The 24,037-nt window shown below is 52.5% G+C and overlaps 1 protein-coding gene across 1 annotated transcript; it reads right to left on the bottom strand.

The window, feature by feature from the left end:
- Nucleotides 1-6,581: 6,581 nt before the first annotated feature.
- Nucleotides 6,582-17,424, bottom strand: LOC125697242 (maestro heat-like repeat-containing protein family member 2B). Its single transcript, XM_048954201.1, has 32 exons — nt 17,349-17,424; nt 16,997-17,071; nt 16,589-16,710; nt 16,327-16,449; nt 16,022-16,187; nt 15,769-15,867; nt 15,503-15,654; nt 15,009-15,152; nt 14,398-14,490; nt 14,044-14,113; nt 13,815-13,928; nt 13,639-13,712; nt 13,187-13,306; nt 12,932-13,039; nt 12,583-12,742; nt 12,414-12,454; nt 12,096-12,237; nt 11,634-11,686; nt 11,197-11,304; nt 10,810-10,929; nt 10,516-10,638; nt 10,226-10,381; nt 9,882-10,004; nt 9,507-9,586; nt 8,964-9,099; nt 8,755-8,847; nt 8,273-8,368; nt 7,975-8,098; nt 7,663-7,772; nt 7,124-7,276; nt 6,736-6,890; nt 6,582-6,633 (listed from the first exon to the last, which is right to left on the bottom strand). The coding sequence occupies exons 1-32, from the start codon at nt 17,422-17,424 to the stop codon at nt 6,582-6,584; spliced, it is 3,561 nt and encodes a 1,186-aa protein (XP_048810158.1).
- Between the last annotated feature and the right edge of the window lie 6,613 nt (nt 17,425-24,037).

Raw genomic sequence — 24,037 nt, 5'->3', positions numbered from 1 at the left:
GCAGAGGTGGGAGGTTCCTTTTTCCCCCTTGTTTGTTAGTTTCTAAGCCTTTTGCACATTTTTCCAGCCATGAGTCAAGGCTGTTCAGGCAGTCTTCCCTCTTTGGTGTTTTTTGGACAATAAATATGTGTTGTTAAAATGGAAGGTTAAATCACGAAAGAGGGATTGCCTGCGCTACTGAAAGCATTTGTGTTATTTGCTCAGATGCACCCCTGGGAGCTGAGATCTAGGAGAAAAATCTCATTTGATCCATAGGTGCTATACACTTGAAAATGTGGCTCCTCAGTGCTATCTTGGTAAATCTCCTTCAACATGCTTGAATTGGATGCAGAATGTGCAGTCACCTTTCTTGATCAAAGGAGGGGTTTCCCTAAAGCTTACTCTTGAAATCCGTGGTTACGAGTTTGCTTCAGTCACCCATGCACTGTGCAATGGTCAGCAAAAAGTGTTCAGATTTAATGTCAACAGCTCTTGGTATAACACTCCTTCACAGCAAAGCTGAGCAATGAGAAGAAGAGGCAAAATCTGCTCAGTCGTGATGAGTCGTGTCTTGTCCTTTACCAGTTCAGCAGAGCACAAAATACCCATCTCTTCAATGAGGAAAAGGGGTAATGAAGCAGATGCAGGAGCAGGAAACCAAGCTGGAATGGGGACTTAAGACCAGGTGATAGTGCCCTTTGCAAATGAAACAATTCACTAGAAAGTGATTTCCACCTCTCTGTCCCCGAAATGTCCCTTGACTTAAACTGAAGGCACATTTTTCCCCTCCAAAATTAGTACATTGGTAACTGGGCAAGAGTTTATCTCCTGATTCCACAATGTCCTTCTCTCTTTCAAATTTGTATTTTTATTGCACCATTCCAAATACCTGGATCGCTACCGCTGCTGCAACATTAATAAAATGCTCTACAATATGAACAAATTACTGTGCTTTGAGTGCTATTAAAAAAAAACAGCAACAAAAAAAAAACAAAAACAACCAACACTGGCTGCTGACAGCTTTCCTGAGAGAAATGAGGATAATAGAAAGTGCCTAGAATGATTGTGTCCTTCTGAGGTCTGATTGCATGGAAAGGTAGCAGAAGACCTGTTAAGTCCCCTGTAGGCTGACACTTGGGCAGCTGTCAGTGACATCAAGTTCCTTGTCCATCTCATCATAGTTTGTGACTACAGCATACTTATTTAGTTGCTCTTGAGCTGTATAAACTCAGTTTTTCCATCACACTGGCAAGCAGTTGGCATGCCTTGCCTTTTTCCTCCATCTTAAGACTAGACAATGAAGCCACAGAGCATACAATAGTGGTTATTTTCCTGTGTCGCTTGGCATGAGCTGGAGAGTACCTTGGACTGATCCTGAAAAAATTCTATGGCAGACTTCTCTAACTTGGCTCAAACAAACTTCAAATAGCATATCTCCTAGAAAATAAATCTGCATTTGACTGATACTAAGAGGTCATGGTCCATCAACTGCACTAAAATGTTTTTAAAGCTGTCCCAATGTGCGCCCATACAATGAACCAGGGAGGCTCCCTCCAAGGTTTTTTTCTATCTGGTACAGAAAATGTATTTATAAGTTCACTTAGATACACACTTATTCAGCAGGCTGGAGTGATTCCAAATTAAGTGGGTTTTTAATTAAAAAAAAATCTACCTAATTATATCTTTTTCCTCATGAGACAGAAACAGATACAAAGGTGCCATTCTGACTTCTCTAATAAATAGCTTGCATTTTATTTACTTATTAAGACCATTTAGTGCTCCAGAATAGTCCCAGTTCAAGGGCTGTAAAATGCCCATTTTTTATTATTTTTCAGTGGCCATTTTCCCCACTGTGCCTGTTGATCTCATTGAAGAGCTGAGGCATCCGCTCCCAGATTTCTCATGTGCTAAGTGTAGCGGAGCGGCTGGGTGGCATCACAGGGGGAAGGAAGTGAGGGGGAAAAGGAACAGCAAGAGGAAAGAGGGGAGGAGGGCACAAACGGACAAATAGATAAAGTGGAGCATGAACGCACACTGCAGGGATGCACTTTTGAATAGGAAGAGGTCTGTACAGCAGCAAGATGCATACCTGGAGATGACAGATGTGTTCCCCTAAAGCACTAATCTGTTGTCTCAGTTATTGTTCTGGGTCTTTTTCTCCCCTTCTGCAAATACATGCTTTCATTTCTGACAACAAACACTATGCTTTTTGATTGAGGATCCAGAATACTGTTGCTATTAAAATAAATTAATATGCATATATAGCACTTTGTTGTGTATGCACACAAGTTGTGTGTATAGTCACTATGGATTACTGCCCCAGAATGTGCCATCATAAATTAGAGTGCAACTGCTCCAGTCTATTAGTAACCCACTACTGGCAATTGCCTGGGGGACTATTTCATGGCAGTTTCCATGTGCAAATATGGTATTTGTTATAGAATCACAGAATCCTTAGAGTTGGAAGAGACCTTTAAAGGCCATCTAGTCCAAGTCCCCTTCAATGAACAGGGGCACCACAGCTACATCAGGTTGCCCAGGGCCTGATCCAGCCTCACCTTGAAAGTCTCCAGGGACCACATCTCTGGGCAACCTGTTCCAGTGCCTTCCCACCCTCACTGTTAAAGATCTTTTCCTTATATCCAGTATCCCAGTATTTCCTGTTTTTCTATTGCAGCAAACAGAAAGAAACTCACAATACTAACCACTGCCTAGTTACAAATATGAAATCCATTAGGTCAGTTAGCAGCAGAAGAAACACTTGTGTCCATATTTAGGGTCATTATCAAATCTGCTTCAAACATAGATGCAGTCAGCTTAATGCAACGCCTCTCCTCCCATCAGTGTGTATGTATGCACGTGCATACACAAGCACAGAAAACACGTATATCAATTATTTGCATGTGGAAATGCAGCCAGGTGAGCTCTGCAATGGCATGAAGGCACACAAATAGGCATGTGTGAAAATGAGTGTAAAAAAAGCTCCCTTTAAACACTGGATTTGGAGACTGACCTCCCAGTGCTGTTCCCTGGGCCTAATTCCCTATGGCGAACACCAGCAGGAGCAGATTTCCAGCCCAGCTGCAGCAGCTGACAGCTCTGCCTGTGGCCTGGATTTAAATTGCTCTGCTGTTAGTGGTAGTGGGGGACAGGGTTGGCTTGTGGGAGCAAAGCCTGGGGGTAAGTAGGGCTACCAGCACATTGCTGGTGGAGCATAGGTCTGTGTCCAGATGTATGCATATTACAGACAGCAGAAACCTGGTGTTAAACTCTCTCTCCATCATCTACACATGGTGGAGATAACCTGGTTATCTATAACCAGGTTCTAACCTGGTTATCTGGCTTTTGCTCAGTCAGGGGATGAAACTGCCTTCTTGCCAGGCCCCTTGATCTGGATGGGGACAGGACTCCCCAGGTCTCTCCGTGGGCCCCCTTCCTCTGCTTCAGACAACTTCTGGAGGGAGCCATTTGGCTGGCTGCTGCCAATTGCTTCATTTTCCTCTTCCATTGTCTGCGGTGGGGGAGATGGCCAAGTATCTCATAAACAGCAGTGTTAAAGATGATCTCAGAGTGCCAACTGTGAGTGGAAAAAAGGCAGCAGCAGGCAGCTGGAGGAGGAGGGCTGGGCAGCCCCATCCCAGCCTGGGGGCAGGAGCAGCCCATCAGGATGAGTAGGCAGCAGGGCAGGTCCTGGCCATCCTTTTCTGGCTTGAAGGGCCTGTGCAAAGTTCAAGGGCTCTTCACAATGAAGCAGCTGGGCAACACCTGCAAGCAGTTTACTTAAGTCCTTACTGGCTTATTTTGGGAATCTGACTGGGTGCCAGGCTGGAGGCTTCTGAGGAAGTAAATACTTCAAGACAAAATACTCAAGTGTTTTGCCTAAGCCGTGCCTGTCGGCAGGGGCAGAAAATAAAACAAAGCAAAGTGTGCATTCAGTGAGAGCCTGGCAAGATGGAACGTGGAGCTAAGAGACGCATCCTGAAGCCAGGATGGAGGTGGCTGGGCGCCAGCAGGGCAGCTTCAGCCAGGCTTGTTGCTACTTGCAAGGCCAAAGCCCAGGCCTAACAGAACTCAGAAACTCTACGGTAAAATAAGGAGTCCACGAAAGACCATGTAAGACCAAAGTGCTCCTGTATTTATCACAGATATACACGCAGAGTGAGCTAATAAGGCACTACAATACTCATGATAAATACTAAATGCTAAACTGAGGAAGCGTGGTCTTGACAACTGAGTAGTGACGTGGACTTGAACCAGCTGAAGGAAACAAGCCAGAGAGTTGTGGTCAGTGGAACAGAGTGAGTCAAGTTGGAGGCCTGTATCTTGTGGAGTCCCTCAAGGGTCAGTACTGGGACCCGTACTATTCAACATACTCATCAGTGTCTTGGATGAGGCAGTAAAGCGCACTGTGAGCAGGCTTGCTGATGCCACAGAACTGGGAGGAGTGGCTGACATGCCTGAAGGCTGTGCTGCCACCCAGCGACACCTGGACAGGCGGAGAGTTGGGTGGGGAGAACTTGAATGAAATACAACAAGGGCAAGCGTAGGGACTTGTATCTGGGCAAGAACGACCCCACATACCAGTATAGGTTAGGGACTGACCTGTTGGAGAGCAGCGTAGGGGAAAGGGACCTGTGGGTCCTGGGGGACAGCAGGGTGACCATGAGCCAGCACTCTGCCCTTGTGGCCAAGAAGGCCAATGGCACCCTGGGACATACTAGAAGGGGCATGGTTAGGAGGTCAAAAGAGGTTATCCTGCTTCTCTACTCTGCCCTGGTGAGACCGCATCTGGAGTATTGTGTCCAGTTCTGGGCCCCTCTGTTCAAGAAGGACAGGGAACTGCTTGAGAGAGTCCAGCACAGAGCCACAAAGATGATGAAGGGACCAGAGCATCTCCCTTACGAGGAAAGTCTGAGGAAGCTTTGGCTTGGAGGAGACTGAGAGGTGACCTAATGAACGCTTATAAATATGTAAAGGATGTTGGGTTGAGAACTGGCTGACTGGCAGAGCACAGAGGGTCGTTGTTGGTGGTGCAGAGTCCGGTTGGAGGCCTGTAACTAGCGGTGTTCCTCAGGGGTCTGTGCTAGGTCCGGTCTTGTTCAACATCTTCATCAATGACCTTGATGAGGGGATAGTGGCCACCCTCAGCAAGTTTGCCGATGATACAAAGTTGGGAGGATTGGCTGACACGCCTGAAGGCTGTGCTGCCATTCAGCAAGACCTGGATAGGCTGGAGAGCTGGGCAGAAAGAAACCGGATGAGGTTTAACAAAAGCAAGTGTAGAGTCTTGCATCTGGGGAGGAATAATTCCATGCACCAGTACAGGTTGGGGGATGACCTGCTGGAGGGGAGCTCTGCGGAAAGTGACCTGGGTGTCCTGGTGGACGACAGGTTGGCCATGAGCCAGCAGTGTGCCCTTGTGGCCAAAAAGGCCAATGGCTTACTGGGGTGCATTAAAAAGAGCGTGGCCAGCAGGTCAAAGGAGGTGATCCTCCCCCTCTACTCTGCCCTGGTAAGACCTCATCTGGAGTACTGCGTCCAGTTCTGGGCTCCCCAGTACAAAAAAGACAGGGATCTCTTGGAAAGAGTCCAGCAGAGGGCCACGAAGATGGTGAAGGGCCTGGAGCATCTCCCCTATGAGGAAAGGCTGAGTGAACTGGGTCTGTTCAGCCTTGAGAAAAGGAGACTGAGAGGGGACCTGATCCAGGTCTATAAATATCTAAGGTGTGGGGGGCAGAATGGCAAGGCCAGACTCTTTTCAGTGGTGAGTGGAGACAGGACAAGGGGAAACGGCCAGAAACTGGAGCATAGGAAGTTCCGCACAAACATGCGCAAGAACTTCTTTACAGTGAGGGTGACGGAGCACTGGAACAGGCTGCCCAGGGAGGTGGTGGAGTCTCCTTCTCTGGAGACGTTCAAGACCTGCCTGGATGCCTACCTGTGCTACCTGGTGTAGGGAACCTGCTTTGGCAGGGGGGTTGGACTCGATGATCTCTGGAGGTCCCTTCCAACCCCTACAATTCTGTGATTCTGTGATTCTGTGATGTCTGTCAGGAGGATGGAGCCAGGCTTTTCTCAGTGACATCCAGTGACAGGATAAGGGCAATGGGTACAAGCTGGAACATGAGAGGTTCCACATGAATGCTAGAAGAAAAACTTCATGGTGGTGGTAACAGAACAGTGGAACGGGCTGCCCAGAGAGGTTGTGGGGTCTCCCTCTCTGGAGACATTCAGAACCTGCCTGGACACATTCGTGTGTGACCTAATCTAGGTGTTCCCAGCAGGGGGATTAGATTACATGAGCTTTTGAGGTTTCTTCCAATCCCTGACATTTGGTGACTGTGATTCTGTAACTGGTATGGAGAAGAGACAGCAGCTATTGAAATAAAGACTTGGTTTAAAAAAAAAAAAGGTACTATTTTTATATATATATATATTTATTTATTTATAATAAATAATACAATTTTTAAGCTCATCTTCTCTTTTCTCGTTCTCTTCTCTTCTTTTCTCCTTTTCTCCTTTCAAATTTCCCTTTTCATTCCCTTTTTCCTTCCCTGCTCCTTTCCTCTCCTCCCTTCCTTTCTTATCCTTTCTTCTTTTTGCTATTGGCTCCATCGCTGAAGACAAAATTCTCTTATTCTCCTCCATGTCTCACTAGAAAAAGTAGAGTCGCAACTTGAGACTATTCACAAAAAAGAAAAGCTGCCTCCTCCCTACATCCCTCTGCAGCAACAGCAAAGGCGGGAGTGCCAGTACCTGTCCGTTGGCCCAAGCGGCCGGGAGAAGTTGCTCATCACGGCCTCAGTGTGACAGCGGGTGAGGATGACCACCGCCTGGCACAGGAAGGGCAGGAACGTGCTCTGCTGCGCAAACGATGTGATGCTGCGCAGGATGTAGAGGATCGGAGGCACCTGAGAGAAGAAGGGGAGAAAGAATGACTTGCTGCATCCTGCACTCTGCAGGGCCCAACCACGGACATTCAGCGCATGAGCAGTGCCTGCTCCCTTGACATGCTGCCAAGTCCTAAGCCTGAATTTCATGCCAGCTACCCTGGTCTCCATGCCCTGAGCACAAGGGGCAAACGGCACAAGTCATAGTGCAACAGCCAGCAAAAGTCCAAGACACGTGAAGGAAAGTCTCTTACGTTCCAACTGATGTCCTTCCCGTGCATCTGCAGGAAGGTGGTCATCCACTTCCCAGCAGCACGCACACGCACTCCGTTGGCTTTCCGGATCGTCTCCTTGATGGCAGTCATGAAGTCAACGGTGCGTTCTAAGGGGAAGTTCCTGCACACGATCTGCAGAGAAATGAGAAGCGGGAGAGATCTCATCACTGCTCTGCTGCAGCTGTCTGTACCCTGCTGTTTATACGGAAGGCGGTTGAGCCTTCTCTCAACTTCTGCACCCATGGTGTTTGCTTACATGCAAAGCCTACCTCCCAGCAGCCACAGTCACATGCATGCAAGTGCACACACACACACACAAACGCACATCATGGAGTCAGCTCCTTGCACTGGGTGCCTGAAGGCCAGACGTAGCTCAGAGCCTCCTGCTACTTGCACCGGGAAAAGAGCACTCAGGGTAACAGCTCATTTTGGAAACAGTGTCAGAGGCTGGGAGCAGCACAGGGTCGTGCAGAAGCCTACACACAGAGATCACACCACCCCTTCTTGGGTCCACATACCATGGCCATTTTGGATGTGGTCTGAAGCTGAGAGGCGATGCTGCAGGCATGCAGCCCCTCGCACAGGCTCCTGATGTCACCCGTCTCGATGTCTGTGTTGGTCGCTTTGGCTGGAAAGAGCACAGGGAGAAAAGGGAAGTCATGCTTCTGGAAATGAAACTGCATTCCACGGGGGAAAGACAGAGGACAGGGTGGGGACAAGAAGAGAGCTGTGCACGGTGCCTCTCCCTCCTGTAAACAGGGCCCAGCCCGTGGGGCTCTGGTAGTGCTACAGAGGAGGGCAGAGGGCTGGAGCGTGCCTGCTCCACTCACCTTGGATTCGCAGAAGGGAGCTCAGACAGGTGACAGCCAGCTGGCGGGATGCGGGCATGGGGTCACAAGTCAGAGGCGCCAGCAATCCCACCAAGGAGCCAAAGTGCTCACAGGCATCTCTTCTCTGCAGGGGTGAGAGGCAGGAACAAAGCTGTAGACGGCCCCAGCTCTCTCCAGCTTCTCCCATCTGTGCCTTCCCCACGCCATGACACAGCATGCACAGCTGGGCAGAGCTCGCCTTCAAGCTCTGGGGCACTGGGGAGGGAGCAGGGAGCACGCGGTGGGGCTCTTTACTCACTTGAAGCTCTTCACAAACAGCCAGCAGCTGGGAGCAGGTCTGCAGGGCCCTCTTGCGCTCCCACACGTTGCTCGATACCATGGATTTCTGCAGGACCTGGAGTAGAGCATCTGTCTCACTGAGGATGTCTTTGCTTTCCCTTCCTGCCACCCCTCTCCCTGTCCCCCCTTTCCCAGCACTTTCCCTTAAGGCCTGCCCTGTTGCTCCATGTGGCCTCCTGCCTCACTGACCACCGGCACTGCCGCCCCGCTCTCTGCAGACACGCCTGCCTCCTAACCCAGGAGCTTTTCCTCGGCTGTGGCCTCCAGGGGCTGGCTCCTGCTTTCCCCCTGCAGGGCCCATTTCTCTGCCCATTTCAGCTCGCAGTGAGCTGGCACGTCAGCAGGAGATTTCTCCCCCTCTGATCCTCCTCTCAGTCCCCAGATCTCTGCCCCCGCTATTGACAGGCACCATGCTTTCTCCCTTGCCCCACGAATACTCACATGGACTATGTTCTGGAAGAAGCCACCGCTGGGCTCTGTCTCCAGCAGGACCACCATGAGCCGGCCCAGAGCTCTCAGTGATGTTTGCTGAAGCTGAAAGCAGAAGAGGGGAGTGACGTGTAGCATCACGGCTGCTGCCAGAGCAGAGGTTGTGTGTGCTGAGGTAGGGTTCTGACCGAGAGGTGGCCGGGAAAGTTACGGCAGGTTACCTGCAGGTACTGTGCTGCTTGCTGTGACTTCCTGATCTTCAGCATCATCTCTGCTGAAGGGTGTGTCACGATGTTCTTGCAGCACAGGACCAACATCTCACGCAGGTCCTTGCTTTCAGAAGAGGGCTTCAGCTTGCTGAGAGGAGGAAAACAGGAAGAGAAATCAGAAAGGGTATTTACCTCTCCAGACTGGTTCAGACAACATCTGAGTTTCTCCTAATTGACAGCTACAAAGCCAATACCCCCACCCAGCTCATGCTGCTGAGCACTGCCTTCAGTTCCAGCAGCGCCCACCTCCTCCCCGGCAGCAGTGAACCACCTCCTGCTCTGGAGGGAAGGAGACCCCAGCTCTCCCTCTCTTCCCTGCCAGGGCACAGGAGCACCAGGGCCTTTCTCCCTGCCCAGAACCTCAGCTTTGCTGGGCACAACAGACCAGCCGTCTCTCCTGCTGTAGATGTGGTTCCTCCCCCCCTGGCCCCTCCAGGCCCTCAGGAGCTACCCAAAATGGGGATCACCATCCTGACTTGCTACCTCAGCCCTTACCTCAACTGCTCCAGGGCCAGAACCACCTTGAGAGGCACTGGGGAGACAGGCATGCCCGAGTAATACTTCTTCATCAGGTCCTGCAAGTCCCAGAGAGACAGTGTCAAAGTGGGCAAGGGGCACACAAGAGCTGTTCCACCCGGCCCCCAGACAGGCACAACTGCCACACACCAGCCCCATCACTTTCCTGTGGAAGCACTGCAGGATGCAGCAGCTGGTGCACCCAGCCCGCTGCCCAGCCACTGCCTGCCAGCACCCAAGGTCCCCACCAGCTGGAGACGTGTAACTGCTGGACACCTGCATGCCTCCAGGGAAGCGAGCCTTGTGGCGCAGCCCAGAACTCCTCTGCAGACAGCCCCGTCTCCAGGCACTCACCATCAGGATCTCCAGCAGCTTGCTCTTCAAGGAGGGGTTAAAGCTTGCAGAATCACCCACAGCTTGGTAGGCAGAGCTGCAGTCGGTGATGCTCTGCACCAGCGCGAGGTTGTTCTGCAAGTCCTGAGGAGCAAGAGAGAAGAACATTCTTTGAACTGCGGGAAGGGACAAGGGCTGCAAGGGACACACGTGGGGACAACGCTAAGGGAAGGGCTTGGATCTTTATCTGGGCACAAACAGTTCCCCGAGGGACCTTTGGAAAGGAAAGGCCCATCTCAGCATCCCCCCATGTGGAGAGGCTGCAGAGGGGCGCTCTGACACCCTGGCACGCTTTGAGCTCTCACCCGGCAGCTGCAGCTGTAGAGCATCAGGACGTTGCCCACGATGTCTCCCTCCAGGTGGGCGAGCAGCTGTTCCTTGGAGGCACGCAGTGCCACGCTGCCGTGGGCGAGCATGAGAGCGCTGCGTGTGGCATGAGCTCTCGTGCTGTCCAGCTCCATCTGTGTGGGAAGAAATGCCTTGAGACACTCGCTAACGGCCCCCAGTGCCCCGCGATGCTCCTGGGCTCCCAAGGCAGGAGCTGCAGGGAAAATAAGGCAGAAGAATGCCAAGATGGAAACCCGTAACGCTTTACCTTCTTGCGCCTGGAAATCCTGGCATTGCGGCCTTTGCACAGCCTGGACGCAAACATGGTGAGCGTGGCCAGGACTGTGTGGAAGTTGTTCTCAGCAGCATGGCTGAGAAGAGAGATGATTCCCTGCACAAAAGAACAAGGGGCCGTTGGCACAGGCCTGAATCTGCAGGTCTGCTCCTGAGCAAAATGGCAGCAGTGCAGAGGTTGAAAGGCCCGGAGCAGGGCCAGGAGAAGGCCTCTGCCCCAGGGCCAGAGCAGGGATGCTCACAGGAGCTGGAGGAGAGGACAGCTCACCTGGGCCTCACGTGGCTCCTCTGCATTTGCCTCCTCCAGGTGCTGTAGCAGCTTCTCCTGCACGTGGAGGACTCCCTGACAGGATCCCAGCACCGTGCCCAGAGCCTTGTACAGGAATGACTGCAGGGGAAGAAGCTGAGATGTGGCAGCAGCTTAACCTGCTGGTGGAGGGCCAGGTGGGAAGGAGCCAAGCTCCCTGGCGGTTGCTGAGAGCAGCTGCGGGGCCGAGCTTTAGCCATCCCCGGGCAGATTGCAGGGAAAGGCCCTCTGGGGGGCATAGACTGGGGAAGCAGCATCTGCACCCGCGTGGGCAGAGCACCAGCCGCAGCCCCAGCCCCAGCTGGACACCTGCAGCTGCACCGCTGGGTAGAGCCGGGGGGAACTCACCTTTTCTGCAGAGCTGCTGGCAGAGCTGCTCAGCCGCTGGCTCAGCTCACAGCTCAGGGCCTCGATCCATGCCTTCTCCTCTATTGTGTCCAGCGACGCCTTCAGGAACTGTTGGAGAACAGGAGAAGACAATGTTCCCTTGCCCTTTGCCTCTTCCCTCGCTCCCAAGTTGCTGCAGCCCTCTGGGGAGAGGTGCCTGGAAGAACAGTCCCTCTCCCAGCTCCCCCAGTGTTCCCTCCATTAAAGCCACCCACCCTCTTCTCCTAAGACCCCTCTGGGCTTGGGACAGAGCAGAAGAGGCAGCGCCACAAAGGCGTGCGGCCGCTCCGCAGCAGCGCTTGAGAGGCTGTTCCTGCCCCACAGTGGCTCACGTGGGAGCGGGGCTACTTGGGGCAGGCAAGCACTTCTCTGCACCGCGCCTCCCGGCAATGCTGTACCTTTAGCAGACGGCGCTCAAACTCGGCAGTGTCCGGGAAGCTCTCATCTTTCCCTGCACAGCAATAGGAAGACAAAGACCCTTACTTAGGATCAAGGCACAGAAGAAGAGCTGCTGCAAACCTGGCTTGGCCTGGGCACTTGACACTACCAAGCTGGGACCTGCACCCCCTCCACAATGACCTGTCCCTCCCCACAAACACTGCCTCCACAGGAACACGGAACTAAGTGCTCCAAGGCTGCTGTCTGAGGGGACATGAAGGGCCCATCCACGTCCTGGAACGGGCAGATCTCTGGTGGGATAGGTCCCTGGGCCTCAGTGCTGACTCCCAGGAATGGGAACAGCAGCAGAGCAAGAACTGGCCTGCAGGCAGTGCTTCCCCTCTGCCATGCTACAGAGCTGCATTTTCACTCCCCCCCTTCCCTTCCCTGCCTCTGCCTCTTCTTCCCCTCCAGTGCTTTACCTTCAAGACACTGCAGCAGCAGGGGGATCTCAGTAGCCCACATGGCCCCCACAGCCCTGTGGAACCTGCTGTGGAGGTTTTTCATCAGCAGTAAGGCAGCAGCTTGGAGTTTGCTGCCTGCAACAGGGCTGCCTGCCACCACCTGAGTGAGAGCAACACAAAGCAGGGTCACTTCTGCAGCAAGAGCAACGGCTTTCCCCCAGGATGGAAGCAGCTCGGCTCTGCTCTGGCAGGCAAGGAGCAGCCAACAGCTTTGCCCATGGCCATGCTGCTTCCTCCTGGGTGCTTGTGGCACCGGCCTCTGGAGCATCTACTCACCAGCAGTCGTGCCAGCAGTGTCTGGGGCGTCAGCAGTGGGCCTGCAAAGAGAAAAAAAGTGCTGAGTAAGACTCCAAGACACTGTGTGCCCAGCCACGCACACCTCCGCTGTCCCTTCTGGGTGCTACCACAGGTCAGCAGAGCTCACTGAGGGAGTTTTTGCTCCTACCTTGAAACATGGAGCTGACAAAATGGGGATCCAGATGTTCTATCGGCCGTCCTGTCAGCTCCTCTCTCTCAGCCAGGGCACAGACACAGCGGGAGACTGGGATCAGCATGCCTGTGTACTGCGCTGGCACCACAAACAACAGCAGCCGCGGCCACAGGAGCTGTAGGGAACGAGGCAGTTGAGCAGGTCAGCATTCCTGCCTCTGCTCAGAGATGAAGAGGACTCTGTGAATTTCCCTGAGTCCTGTGTGCTTCAGAGCACATTGGAGGAGAGACCTGGGGTCCTGGAATGGGACGAGGAACACGTGAGGGAAAGGCAGGGAGCAGCAGCAGGGCAGAGCGTGACTTACTTTGGACATCCCTCTCACAGAGACGTCCAGTGATCCCAGGATGTCCATGCACAGCTCCTGGAGAGCTCCTTCTTTCTGGGCTTCCCGGGCAGAAAGGTCTCCGGCTGCCTGCACAACAGTGGTGTTGAAACACTGGTTATGCTCAGTTCTCAGGAGCCTCTCAGGAGGCTCAGGTGTGGCCTCAGCGGTGCTTCTGTATAGCAGCCTCTGAGCAGCACGGGTCTTCCAAAGGAAGATGCTGCCCACTGCCCTTACCCTTCTTCCTGTGGCGCGGCTGAACTCCCTGAAGATGTGCCCCACCACATCCCAGGCTGAGCAGCTCCGGGTGTTCGAACTGAGCAGATCCTTGATGAAATACAGAATAGCCGTCCTCACCTGCAAGGGGTCAATTATGGGTGTGATTTTCCTGGTCAGAAGGCAAAGGGAAGCCACCTGCTCATCGGGGCAGCCCTTTGGGCATGAGCAGAGACAGCAAGAGCACTGGAGAGGCTTTAGCTACTGAGATGAGGGCCTGGCCTTAACACCAGGCTGTGCGCTTTCCATGCACAGCACAGGGACCTGCCTGCTCCACTCTGCCTGCTCTCCCCACAGGAGCCATCATGACCGTGTGACCAATGCCCCAGCACCTCTCTAGTCACCCCAGCCCTGCCCGTGCTGGCAGCAGCATCACCACCCCGACAGCGCTTTCTTTTCCCCAACCAGCTCACCCGGATGCTGGGGTCGCTGCACAGACGCTGCACAGCCTCGACGACCTGGGGCAGCATCTCCGTCATCACGGGCTCTGCAAGAGATGCACAGAAGCATGAGCGGAGCCACAACACAGATGGCAGAAGGGAGCCCTGGCAGTCCCAAGGCGTGGTACTGATCAACCCGTGGTACTGACCATCAGAGCGAGCCAGAGCACCCAGCAGACCCAGGGCTGCCACGCATCCAGGCTCCCAGTCATCGCCCAGCTGCGACTGCAGAAACAGGATGGTTTCCTCTGGGCAGATCCGGGCTGCAGGGAGGAAATCCCACGCTATGTTAGCAAGAACCTCACGCCCATTCCTGAAGTTTGTGAGAGAGGTTTTGGCCAGGGCAGCGCCAAGCATGGCCAAAGCTCCTCTCCTTACCCTGCAGCATGATGCAGTGGGTCAGCTGTGCACGACCAGCCTCGCTGTGCTGCTTGCTGTCGTCATAGAGCTGTGGGAACAAGGTCCATTTGATACAATCACATCAGCACTGAGGACGGAAAAGACACTGTGCTGCCCGCTCTCGTCTCCCTGGGCACTCTCGGGAAGAGGGCAGGCAGACAAAACCCAGCCCTCCCCACAGCATCCCCGAGAGTACATGCATGGCTCTGGACCTGCCTTGAGCATGCAGGAGCTAAGGCTGAGCCGCCTTATTCAGGGGTCAGAGCTTTGCAGTCCTCCTGAGACTTAGCCAAGAGGGAAACTGCTGTGGGCGCAAGGATAGGCTCCCCTTACCTGGTAAAACACGGCACTGGTGACGTCCAGAAACTTGTCCCCTGGGATTACAGACTCAATGCCCCCTAAGGCCTCCAGGAAGATAGTGAGGCTCTGCAAGAGAGCAGGAGAGGAAGAAAGGGATGAAGCCACATCTAGCCACTTGGGAGTGGAGAAACTGTTTCCCAATTGTTTCTCTGCAGGGAGAAGCTCCTGCACAGGCGTTCTTGTTTATCCCCCACCTCCCAGCGGCACCAAGGGAGTCTCTCTGCTCTCAATCGAGCCGTGTTTGGGCATCATTTGCAGGCATTTCCCACCCAGCAGCCCACTTCTCCCCCATCAGATGCAACTGGATGTGGTCCCCCCAGTTGTTAGCATAGAGCTCCTCAGGCACTCAGAGCCCCACAGTGGTGGTGAAACTTCCCATCCCCAAGAGATGAGCCCCAGTGATTCTTGGTTCCCTCCTGGCTCCTGTCTGGGTTGTTCCTTCTCTGACTGAAGAGCTCAGGAAGCCTCAGAGCTCCCTTGAACACCCATTCCTTCTTTCTCCAAGGGCTCCCCACCTCCTCCCTGGCCCCTCGTGGCATTTGCACGGGCCCCACGTCTACCCTGAGCCCTGCACAACAACTCACCTTGGCCACCCTGCAAATGTCTTGGATCTCCTGACACGGGTGAACGAGCCAGAGGAGCTGCTCCCAGACCTGCTCTTGGTGCCGCTCCTCTTGCAGGAGAACCTCCAACATGGCAGCCACAGCCCCAAGGACGGCCTGTTTGTCCTGGAGAGGATGGCAGAGGCCCGGTATCAAAGACTGAAGGTCTGCCCTTCCTACACAGAGGGCTTTCCCCTTCCCCTTTCCCTTCCCCTTCCCCACACCCCCACGCCCAGCAGGAGATGGGCTCGCTCTGGAGGGCAGGCAGCTTTTCCCCATACCCTCATCCCCAGCTCTTCCTGCCACAGTGCTGTGACATGCAGCTGCTCCCTGGCACAGAGCCACTTCAGGGCCCTTTGCAGAGCCAGCCCACTCCCTCTCATCACCCCTCAGCTCTCAGCCCACTGGGCACAGACAGAGCTGCCGACATGGGTGCCCCTGCTGCCATCCTGGGCTGGGAATGCAGCAGTGCTCACCTGTTCCTCCTGGCAGTCTTGCCAGTTCCACACCACAGAGAAGAGCAGCTCGTGAAGGTTTTCACAGATCTGCTCTTTCTCCATGGCAGGCCAGGGGCATTGCATTCCTGAGGACAAGTAAGTCTTGACTCCATCCAGCCACTGTTTCAAAACTGAAAAAACAAAATAATTAAAAAAATAAATTATTATTATTATTTTTTTTAAGAGAGTGAGAAAACGGAGTCTGTGAGAGTCTGCAGCAGGGCTGCTCTGGGGCCGGCACTCACCAGCACAAGCGATGCGCAGGATCTGGCCACTCTTCACCTGGCCCACCACACTGCGCAGGCCTGCCAGCATCAGCCACACAAAGGGGATGCACTGTGGAGCTGCAAAGAGGAAGGAGAGGGCCACAGTCAGAGCCCCGGCAGCAAGGTAGGTGGACAGCAGCCCTGCAGCCCCCAGCTCAGTGCAGATCACACTCAGAGGGCAGAGACCCCTTTCCCGGTTGTTATAGATGTCAGGAGGTTGAGGGTACTCTACCATAGGTGCTGAAGAGTTTGCTCAGGGTGTTGAGCACAAACTCCTTGGACATGTCCCCCGCGGCCTTCAGGTGGCTCTGGAGCTCAGCCATCACCAAGGTGAAGTGCGTCCGAGCCAGAGCCACCAGGACATTGCTGGCAGCTGTCTTGACATTGCTGGTCACGCCCTGGAAGAGAGACACTGGTGACACGCGGCCCAGGAGACTGCCTGAGGCCCTTGGAAGAGCTAAGCCCCCACCATCCGCCAGCAGAACACCAGCGTGGGCAGGCGGTTGGTTCCCTTTGCCTTTGGGAGTGAGCCCTCACCTGGGCTGCCGTCAGGTCCCGGGACACCTCTGCCAGCAGCCGGTTCACCACTCCGCACGGCGGGCGGCTGCTGTCTTGGCACAGGGCGCTCTCCAGCTCACAGTACGCCTGCGCTCGGTCGCCCTGGGGACAAGGATCAGTCACGCTCGTTTTGCCCGCTGCCACCCATCGCTCTGTGGATGTGCTGCCGGGCCTGGCACCCACGGCACCGTGGCCCTGGGCCAGGAGGGCAAGGGTTGCTGGTTGGATGTCCCCAACTCACCTCCTGATCTTGCAGGCGCTGAAGCAGTAAGGTCGCGGCGCAGGTAGGGACAGGGCTTGACACCCTGCTTCTCTCCCTGCGACGCGTACGCCTGGGCACGCAGCCCACACAAGCAAAGAGACCTGGAAGGAAAGAGCAGAGCAGCTGCTGCAGGTGTTGCTTGGAGCCAGGGCCGAGCACCCGGCCAGCTGTGGGAGGAACGCTCCTCCAGCTCCACAGCGCAAGGCTGCGTGTGGTTGGCGGGGACAGGGGAGGGAGCTTTCCCCTTGCTGGGGTGCTGGGGAAACCACGGTGAGCAGCTGCACTCGGCAGAGCAAGGACAGCGCTGCTGGCACGTCCTAAACAGACACTGGAGGCACACGTGTGCTCGGGCAGCGTCGTGGTGTCCAGAGAGGTGGAGGGACTCACCTCGAAGGGCTCTCAGCCTCTCCATGATAGCAGGATGCCTCCAGATAGACACAAAGCTCTCTCTGGTTCCACTTCCTGCGGGTCCCACAAGCGGACTGAGCCACCGCTCCCACCGCTCCACAAGGGTGGATGACGCAGCCACTGTGACACCACACTGCAGTGTCACCTCACAGAGAATGAATGACACGCCCCGGGCTGGGGGCCAGACAGGTCCCCAGGGCAACCCTGCAGGCCCTCAAACACAGTGCGCTTGTGTGATGCAATCGGCTCTGGGGTTCCTGTTCCATGCTGATGCAGGGAATCACCTCAGCAGGTGATGGAGAGCCCCTGCCAGGGAGCAGCTGCTGGGCACCGTTGCCCGGCGTTGTCTTAGTGACTGGGGACTCCATGCCGGGAGGCACTGAGGCCCCCATCTGCTGCCCCGACATCCTCTCCAGAGAGCTCTGCTGTCTACTGGGGGCACGTGTCAGAGATGTTAAGGAGACTCCACCGCATCTGATCAAAAATGAATACATTAATAATAGAGAAAAATCTTCTTTATGGTGAATGTAACAGAACAGCAGAACGGGCTGCCCAGAGAGGTTGTGGGGTCTCCCTCTCTGGAGACATTCAGAACCCACCAGGACACATTCGTGTGTGACCTAATCTAGGTGTTCCTGCTAAGGCAGGGGGATTGGACTGGATGATCTTTCAAGTTCCCTTCCAATCCCTGACATTTAGTGAAACACATCCCTCTCACAGAGACGTCCAGTGATCCCAGGATGTCCATGCACAGCTCCTGGAGAGCTCCTTCTTCCTGGATGGTGTCTTGTTCATGATGCTGCCACCTTGTTCAAAGCAGAGGTGGGAGGTTCCTTTTTCCCCCTTGTTTGTTAGTTTCTAAGCCTTTTGCACATTTTTCCAGCCATGAGTCAAGGCTGTTCAGGCAGTCTTCCCTCTTTGGTGTTTTTTGGACAATAAATATGTGTTGTTAAAATGGAAGGTTAAATCACGAAAGAGGGATTGCCTGCGCTACTGAAAGCATTTGTGTTATTTGCTCAGATGCACCCCTGGGAGCTGAGATCTAGGAGAAAAATCTCATTTGATCCATAGGTGCTATACACTTGAAAATGTGGCTCCTCAGTGCTATCTTGGTAAATCTCCTTCAACATGCTTGAATTGGATGCAGAATGTGCAGTCACCTTTCTTGATCAAAGGAGGGGTTTCCCTAAAGCTTACTCTTGAAATCCGTGGTTACGAGTTTGCTTCAGTCACCCATGCACTGTGCAATGGTCAGCAAAAAGTGTTCAGATTTAATGTCAACAGCTCTTGGTATAACACTCCTTCACAGCAAAGCTGAGCAATGAGAAGAAGAGGCAAAATCTGCTCAGTCGTGATGAGTCGTGTCTTGTCCTTTACCAGTTCAGCAGAGCACAAAATACCCATCTCTTCAATGAGGAAAAGGGGTAATGAAGCAGATGCAGGAGCAGGAAACCAAGCTGGAATGGGGACTTAAGACCAGGTGATAGTGCCCTTTGCAAATGAAACAATTCACTAGAAAGTGATTTCCACCTCTCTGTCCCCGAAATGTCCCTTGACTTAAACTGAAGGCACATTTTTCCCCTCCAAAATTAGTACATTGGTAACTGGGCAAGAGTTTATCTCCTGATTCCACAATGTCCTTCTCTCTTTCAAATTTGTATTTTTATTGCACCATTCCAAATACCTGGATCGCTACCACTGCTGCAACATTAATAAAATGCTCTACAATATGAACAAATTACTGTGCTTTGAGTGCTATTAAAAAAAAACAGCAACAAAAAAAAAACAAAAACAACCAACACTGGCTGCTGACAGCTTTCCTGAGAGAAATGAGGATAATAGAAAGTGCCTAGAATGATTGTGTCCTTCTGAGGTCTGATTGCATGGAAAGGTAGCAGAAGACCTGTTAAGTCCCCTGTAGGCTGACACTTGGGCAGCTGTCAGTGACATCAAGTTCCTTGTCCATCTCATCATAGTTTGTGACTACAGCATACTTATTTAGTTGCTCTTGAGCTGTATAAACTCAGTTTTTCCATCACACTGGCAAGCAGTTGGCATGCCTTGCCTTTTTCCTCCATCTTAAGACTAGACAATGAAGCCACAGAGCATACAATAGTGGTTATTTTCCTGTGTCGCTTGGCATGAGCTGGAGAGTACCTTGGACTGATCCTGAAAAAATTCTATGGCAGACTTCTCTAACTTGGCTCAAACAAACTTCAAATAGCATATCTCCTAGAAAATAAATCTGCATTTGACTGATACTAAGAGGTCATGGTCCATCAACTGCACTAAAATGTTTTTAAAGCTGTCCCAATGTGCGCCCATACAATGAACCAGGGAGGCTCCCTCCAAGGTTTTTTTCTATCTGGTACAGAAAATGTATTTATAAGTTCACTTAGATACACACTTATTCAGCAGGCTGGAGTGATTCCAAATTAAGTGGGTTTTTAATTAAAAAAAAATCTACCTAATTATATCTTTTTCCTCATGAGACAGAAACAGATACAAAGGTGCCATTCTGACTTCTCTAATAAATAGCTTGCATTTTATTTACTTATTAAGACCATTTAGTGCTCCAGAATAGTCCCAGTTCAAGGGCTGTAAAATGCCCATTTTTTATTATTTTTCAGTGGCCATTTTCCCCACTGTGCCTGTTGATCTCATTGAAGAGCTGAGGCATCCGCTCCCAGATTTCTCATGTGCTAAGTGTAGCGGAGCGGCTGGGTGGCATCACAGGGGGAAGGAAGTGAGGGGGAAAAGGAACAGCAAGAGGAAAGAGGGGAGGAGGGCACAAACGGACAAATAGATAAAGTGGAGCATGAACGCACACTGCAGGGATGCACTTTTGAATAGGAAGAGGTCTGTACAGCAGCAAGATGCATACCTGGAGATGACAGATGTGTTCCCCTAAAGCACTAATCTGTTGTCTCAGTTATTGTTCTGGGTCTTTTTCTCCCCTTCTGCAAATACATGCTTTCATTTCTGACAACAAACACTATGCTTTTTGATTGAGGATCCAGAATACTGTTGCTATTAAAATAAATTAATATGCATATATAGCACTTTGTTGTGTATGCACACAAGTTGTGTGTATAGTCACTATGGATTACTGCCCCAGAATGTGCCATCATAAATTAGAGTGCAACTGCTCCAGTCTATTAGTAACCCACTACTGGCAATTGCCTGGGGGACTATTTCATGGCAGTTTCCATGTGCAAATATGGTATTTGTTATAGAATCACAGAATCCTTAGAGTTGGAAGAGACCTTTAAAGGCCATCTAGTCCAAGTCCCCTTCAATGAACAGGGGCACCACAGCTACATCAGGTTGCCCAGGGCCTGATCCAGCCTCACCTTGAAAGTCTCCAGGGACCACATCTCTGGGCAACCTGTTCCAGTGCCTTCCCACCCTCACTGTTAAAGATCTTTTCCTTATATCCAGTATCCCAGTATTTCCTGTTTTTCTATTGCAGCAAACAGAAAGAAACTCACAATACTAACCACTGCCTAGTTACAAATATGAAATCCATTAGGTCAGTTAGCAGCAGAAGAAACACTTGTGTCCATATTTAGGGTCATTATCAAATCTGCTTCAAACATAGATGCAGTCAGCTTAATGCAACGCCTCTCCTCCCATCAGTGTGTATGTATGCACGTGCATACACAAGCACAGAAAACACGTATATCAATTATTTGCATGTGGAAATGCAGCCAGGTGAGCTCTGCAATGGCATGAAGGCACACAAATAGGCATGTGTGAAAATGAGTGTAAAAAAAGCTCCCTTTAAACACTGGATTTGGAGACTGACCTCCCAGTGCTGTTCCCTGGGCCTAATTCCCTATGGCGAACACCAGCAGGAGCAGATTTCCAGCCCAGCTGCAGCAGCTGACAGCTCTGCCTGTGGCCTGGATTTAAATTGCTCTGCTGTTAGTGGTAGTGGGGGACAGGGTTGGCTTGTGGGAGCAAAGCCTGGGGGTAAGTAGGGCTACCAGCACATTGCTGGTGGAGCATAGGTCTGTGTCCAGATGTATGCATATTACAGACAGCAGAAACCTGGTGTTAAACTCTCTCTCCATCATCTACACATGGTGGAGATAACCTGGTTATCTATAACCAGGTTCTAACCTGGTTATCTGGCTTTTGCTCAGTCAGGGGATGAAACTGCCTTCTTGCCAGGCCCCTTGATCTGGATGGGGACAGGACTCCCCAGGTCTCTCCGTGGGCCCCCTTCCTCTGCTTCAGACAACTTCTGGAGGGAGCCATTTGGCTGGCTGCTGCCAATTGCTTCATTTTCCTCTTCCATTGTCTGCGGTGGGGGAGATGGCCAAGTATCTCATAAACAGCAGTGTTAAAGATGATCTCAGAGTGCCAACTGTGAGTGGAAAAAAGGCAGCAGCAGGCAGCTGGAGGAGGAGGGCTGGGCAGCCCCATCCCAGCCTGGGGGCAGGAGCAGCCCATCAGGATGAGTAGGCAGCAGGGCAGGTCCTGGCCATCCTTTTCTGGCTTGAAGGGCCTGTGCAAAGTTCAAGGGCTCTTCACAATGAAGCAGCTGGGCAACACCTGCAAGCAGTTTACTTAAGTCCTTACTGGCTTATTTTGGGAATCTGACTGGGTGCCAGGCTGGAGGCTTCTGAGGAAGTAAATACTTCAAGACAAAATACTCAAGTGTTTTGCCTAAGCCGTGCCTGTCGGCAGGGGCAGAAAATAAAACAAAGCAAAGTGTGCATTCAGTGAGAGCCTGGCAAGATGGAACGTGGAGCTAAGAGACGCATCCTGAAGCCAGGATGGAGGTGGCTGGGCGCCAGCAGGGCAGCTTCAGCCAGGCTTGTTGCTACTTGCAAGGCCAAAGCCCAGGCCTAACAGAACTCAGAAACTCTACGGTAAAATAAGGAGTCCACGAAAGACCATGTAAGACCAAAGTGCTCCTGTATTTATCACAGATATACACGCAGAGTGAGCTAATAAGGCACTACAATACTCATGATAAATACTAAATGCTAAACTGAGGAAGCGTGGTCTTGACAACTGAGTAGTGACGTGGACTTGAACCAGCTGAAGGAAACAAGCCAGAGAGTTGTGGTCAGTGGAACAGAGTGAGTCAAGTTGGAGGCCTGTATCTTGTGGAGTCCCTCAAGGGTCAGTACTGGGACCCGTACTATTCAACATACTCATCAGTGTCTTGGATGAGGCAGTAAAGCGCACTGTGAGCAGGCTTGCTGATGCCACAGAACTGGGAGGAGTGGCTGACATGCCTGAAGGCTGTGCTGCCACCCAGCGACACCTGGACAGGCGGAGAGTTGGGTGGGGAGAACTTGAATGAAATACAACAAGGGCAAGCGTAGGGACTTGTATCTGGGCAAGAACGACCCCACATACCAGTATAGGTTAGGGACTGACCTGTTGGAGAGCAGCGTAGGGGAAAGGGACCTGTGGGTCCTGGGGGACAGCAGGGTGACCATGAGCCAGCACTCTGCCCTTGTGGCCAAGAAGGCCAATGGCACCCTGGGACATACTAGAAGGGGCATGGTTAGGAGGTCAAAAGAGGTTATCCTGCTTCTCTACTCTGCCCTGGTGAGACCGCATCTGGAGTATTGTGTCCAGTTCTGGGCCCCTCTGTTCAAGAAGGACAGGGAACTGCTTGAGAGAGTCCAGCACAGAGCCACAAAGATGATGAAGGGACCAGAGCATCTCCCTTACGAGGAAAGTCTGAGGAAGCTTTGGCTTGGAGGAGACTGAGAGGTGACCTAATGAACGCTTATAAATATGTAAAGGATGTTGGGTTGAGAACTGGCTGACTGGCAGAGCACAGAGGGTCGTTGTTGGTGGTGCAGAGTCCGGTTGGAGGCCTGTAACTAGCGGTGTTCCTCAGGGGTCTGTGCTAGGTCCGGTCTTGTTCAACATCTTCATCAATGACCTTGATGAGGGGATAGTGGCCACCCTCAGCAAGTTTGCCGATGATACAAAGTTGGGAGGATTGGCTGACACGCCTGAAGGCTGTGCTGCCATTCAGCAAGACCTGGATAGGCTGGAGAGCTGGGCAGAAAGAAACCGGATGAGGTTTAACAAAAGCAAGTGTAGAGTCTTGCATCTGGGGAGGAATAATTCCATGCACCAGTACAGGTTGGGGGATGACCTGCTGGAGGGGAGCTCTGCGGAAAGTGACCTGGGTGTCCTGGTGGACGACAGGTTGGCCATGAGCCAGCAGTGTGCCCTTGTGGCCAAAAAGGCCAATGGCTTACTGGGGTGCATTAAAAAGAGCGTGGCCAGCAGGTCAAAGGAGGTGATCCTCCCCCTCTACTCTGCCCTGGTAAGACCTCATCTGGAGTACTGCGTCCAGTTCTGGGCTCCCCAGTACAAAAAAGACAGGGATCTCTTGGAAAGAGTCCAGCAGAGGGCCACGAAGATGGTGAAGGGCCTGGAGCATCTCCCCTATGAGGAAAGGCTGAGTGAACTGGGTCTGTTCAGCCTTGAGAAAAGGAGACTGAGAGGAGACCTGATCCAGGTCTATAAATATCTAAGGTGTGGGGGGCAGAATGGCAAGGCCAGACTCTTTTCAGTGGTGAGTGGAGACAGGACAAGGGGAAACGGCCAGAAACTGGAGCATAGGAAGTTCCGCACAAACATGCGCAAGAACTTCTTTACAGTGAGGGTGACGGAGCACTGGAACAGGCTGCCCAGGGAGGTGGTGGAGTCTCCTTCTCTGGAGACGTTCAAGACCTGCCTGGATGCCTACCTGTGCTACCTGGTGTAGGGAACCTGCTTTGGCAGGGGGGTTGGACTCGATGATCTCTGGAGGTCCCTTCCAACCCCTACAATTCTGTGATTCTGTGATTCTGTGATGTCTGTCAGGAGGATGGAGCCAGGCTTTTCTCAGTGACATCCAGTGACAGGATAAGGGCAATGGGTACAAGCTGGAACATGAGAGGTTCCACATGAATGCTAGAAGAAAAACTTCATGGTGGTGGTAACAGAACAGTGGAACGGGCTGCCCAGAGAGGTTGTGGGGTCTCCCTCTCTGGA

Source organism: Lagopus muta, chromosome 1 (genome assembly GCF_023343835.1).
Source record: "Lagopus muta isolate bLagMut1 chromosome 1, bLagMut1 primary, whole genome shotgun sequence".
NCBI classification, from domain to species: Eukaryota; Metazoa; Chordata; class Aves; order Galliformes; family Phasianidae; genus Lagopus; species Lagopus muta.
Note: the sequence above shows the minus strand (reverse complement) of the source record. Positions and strands in the feature narration are given on the sequence as shown.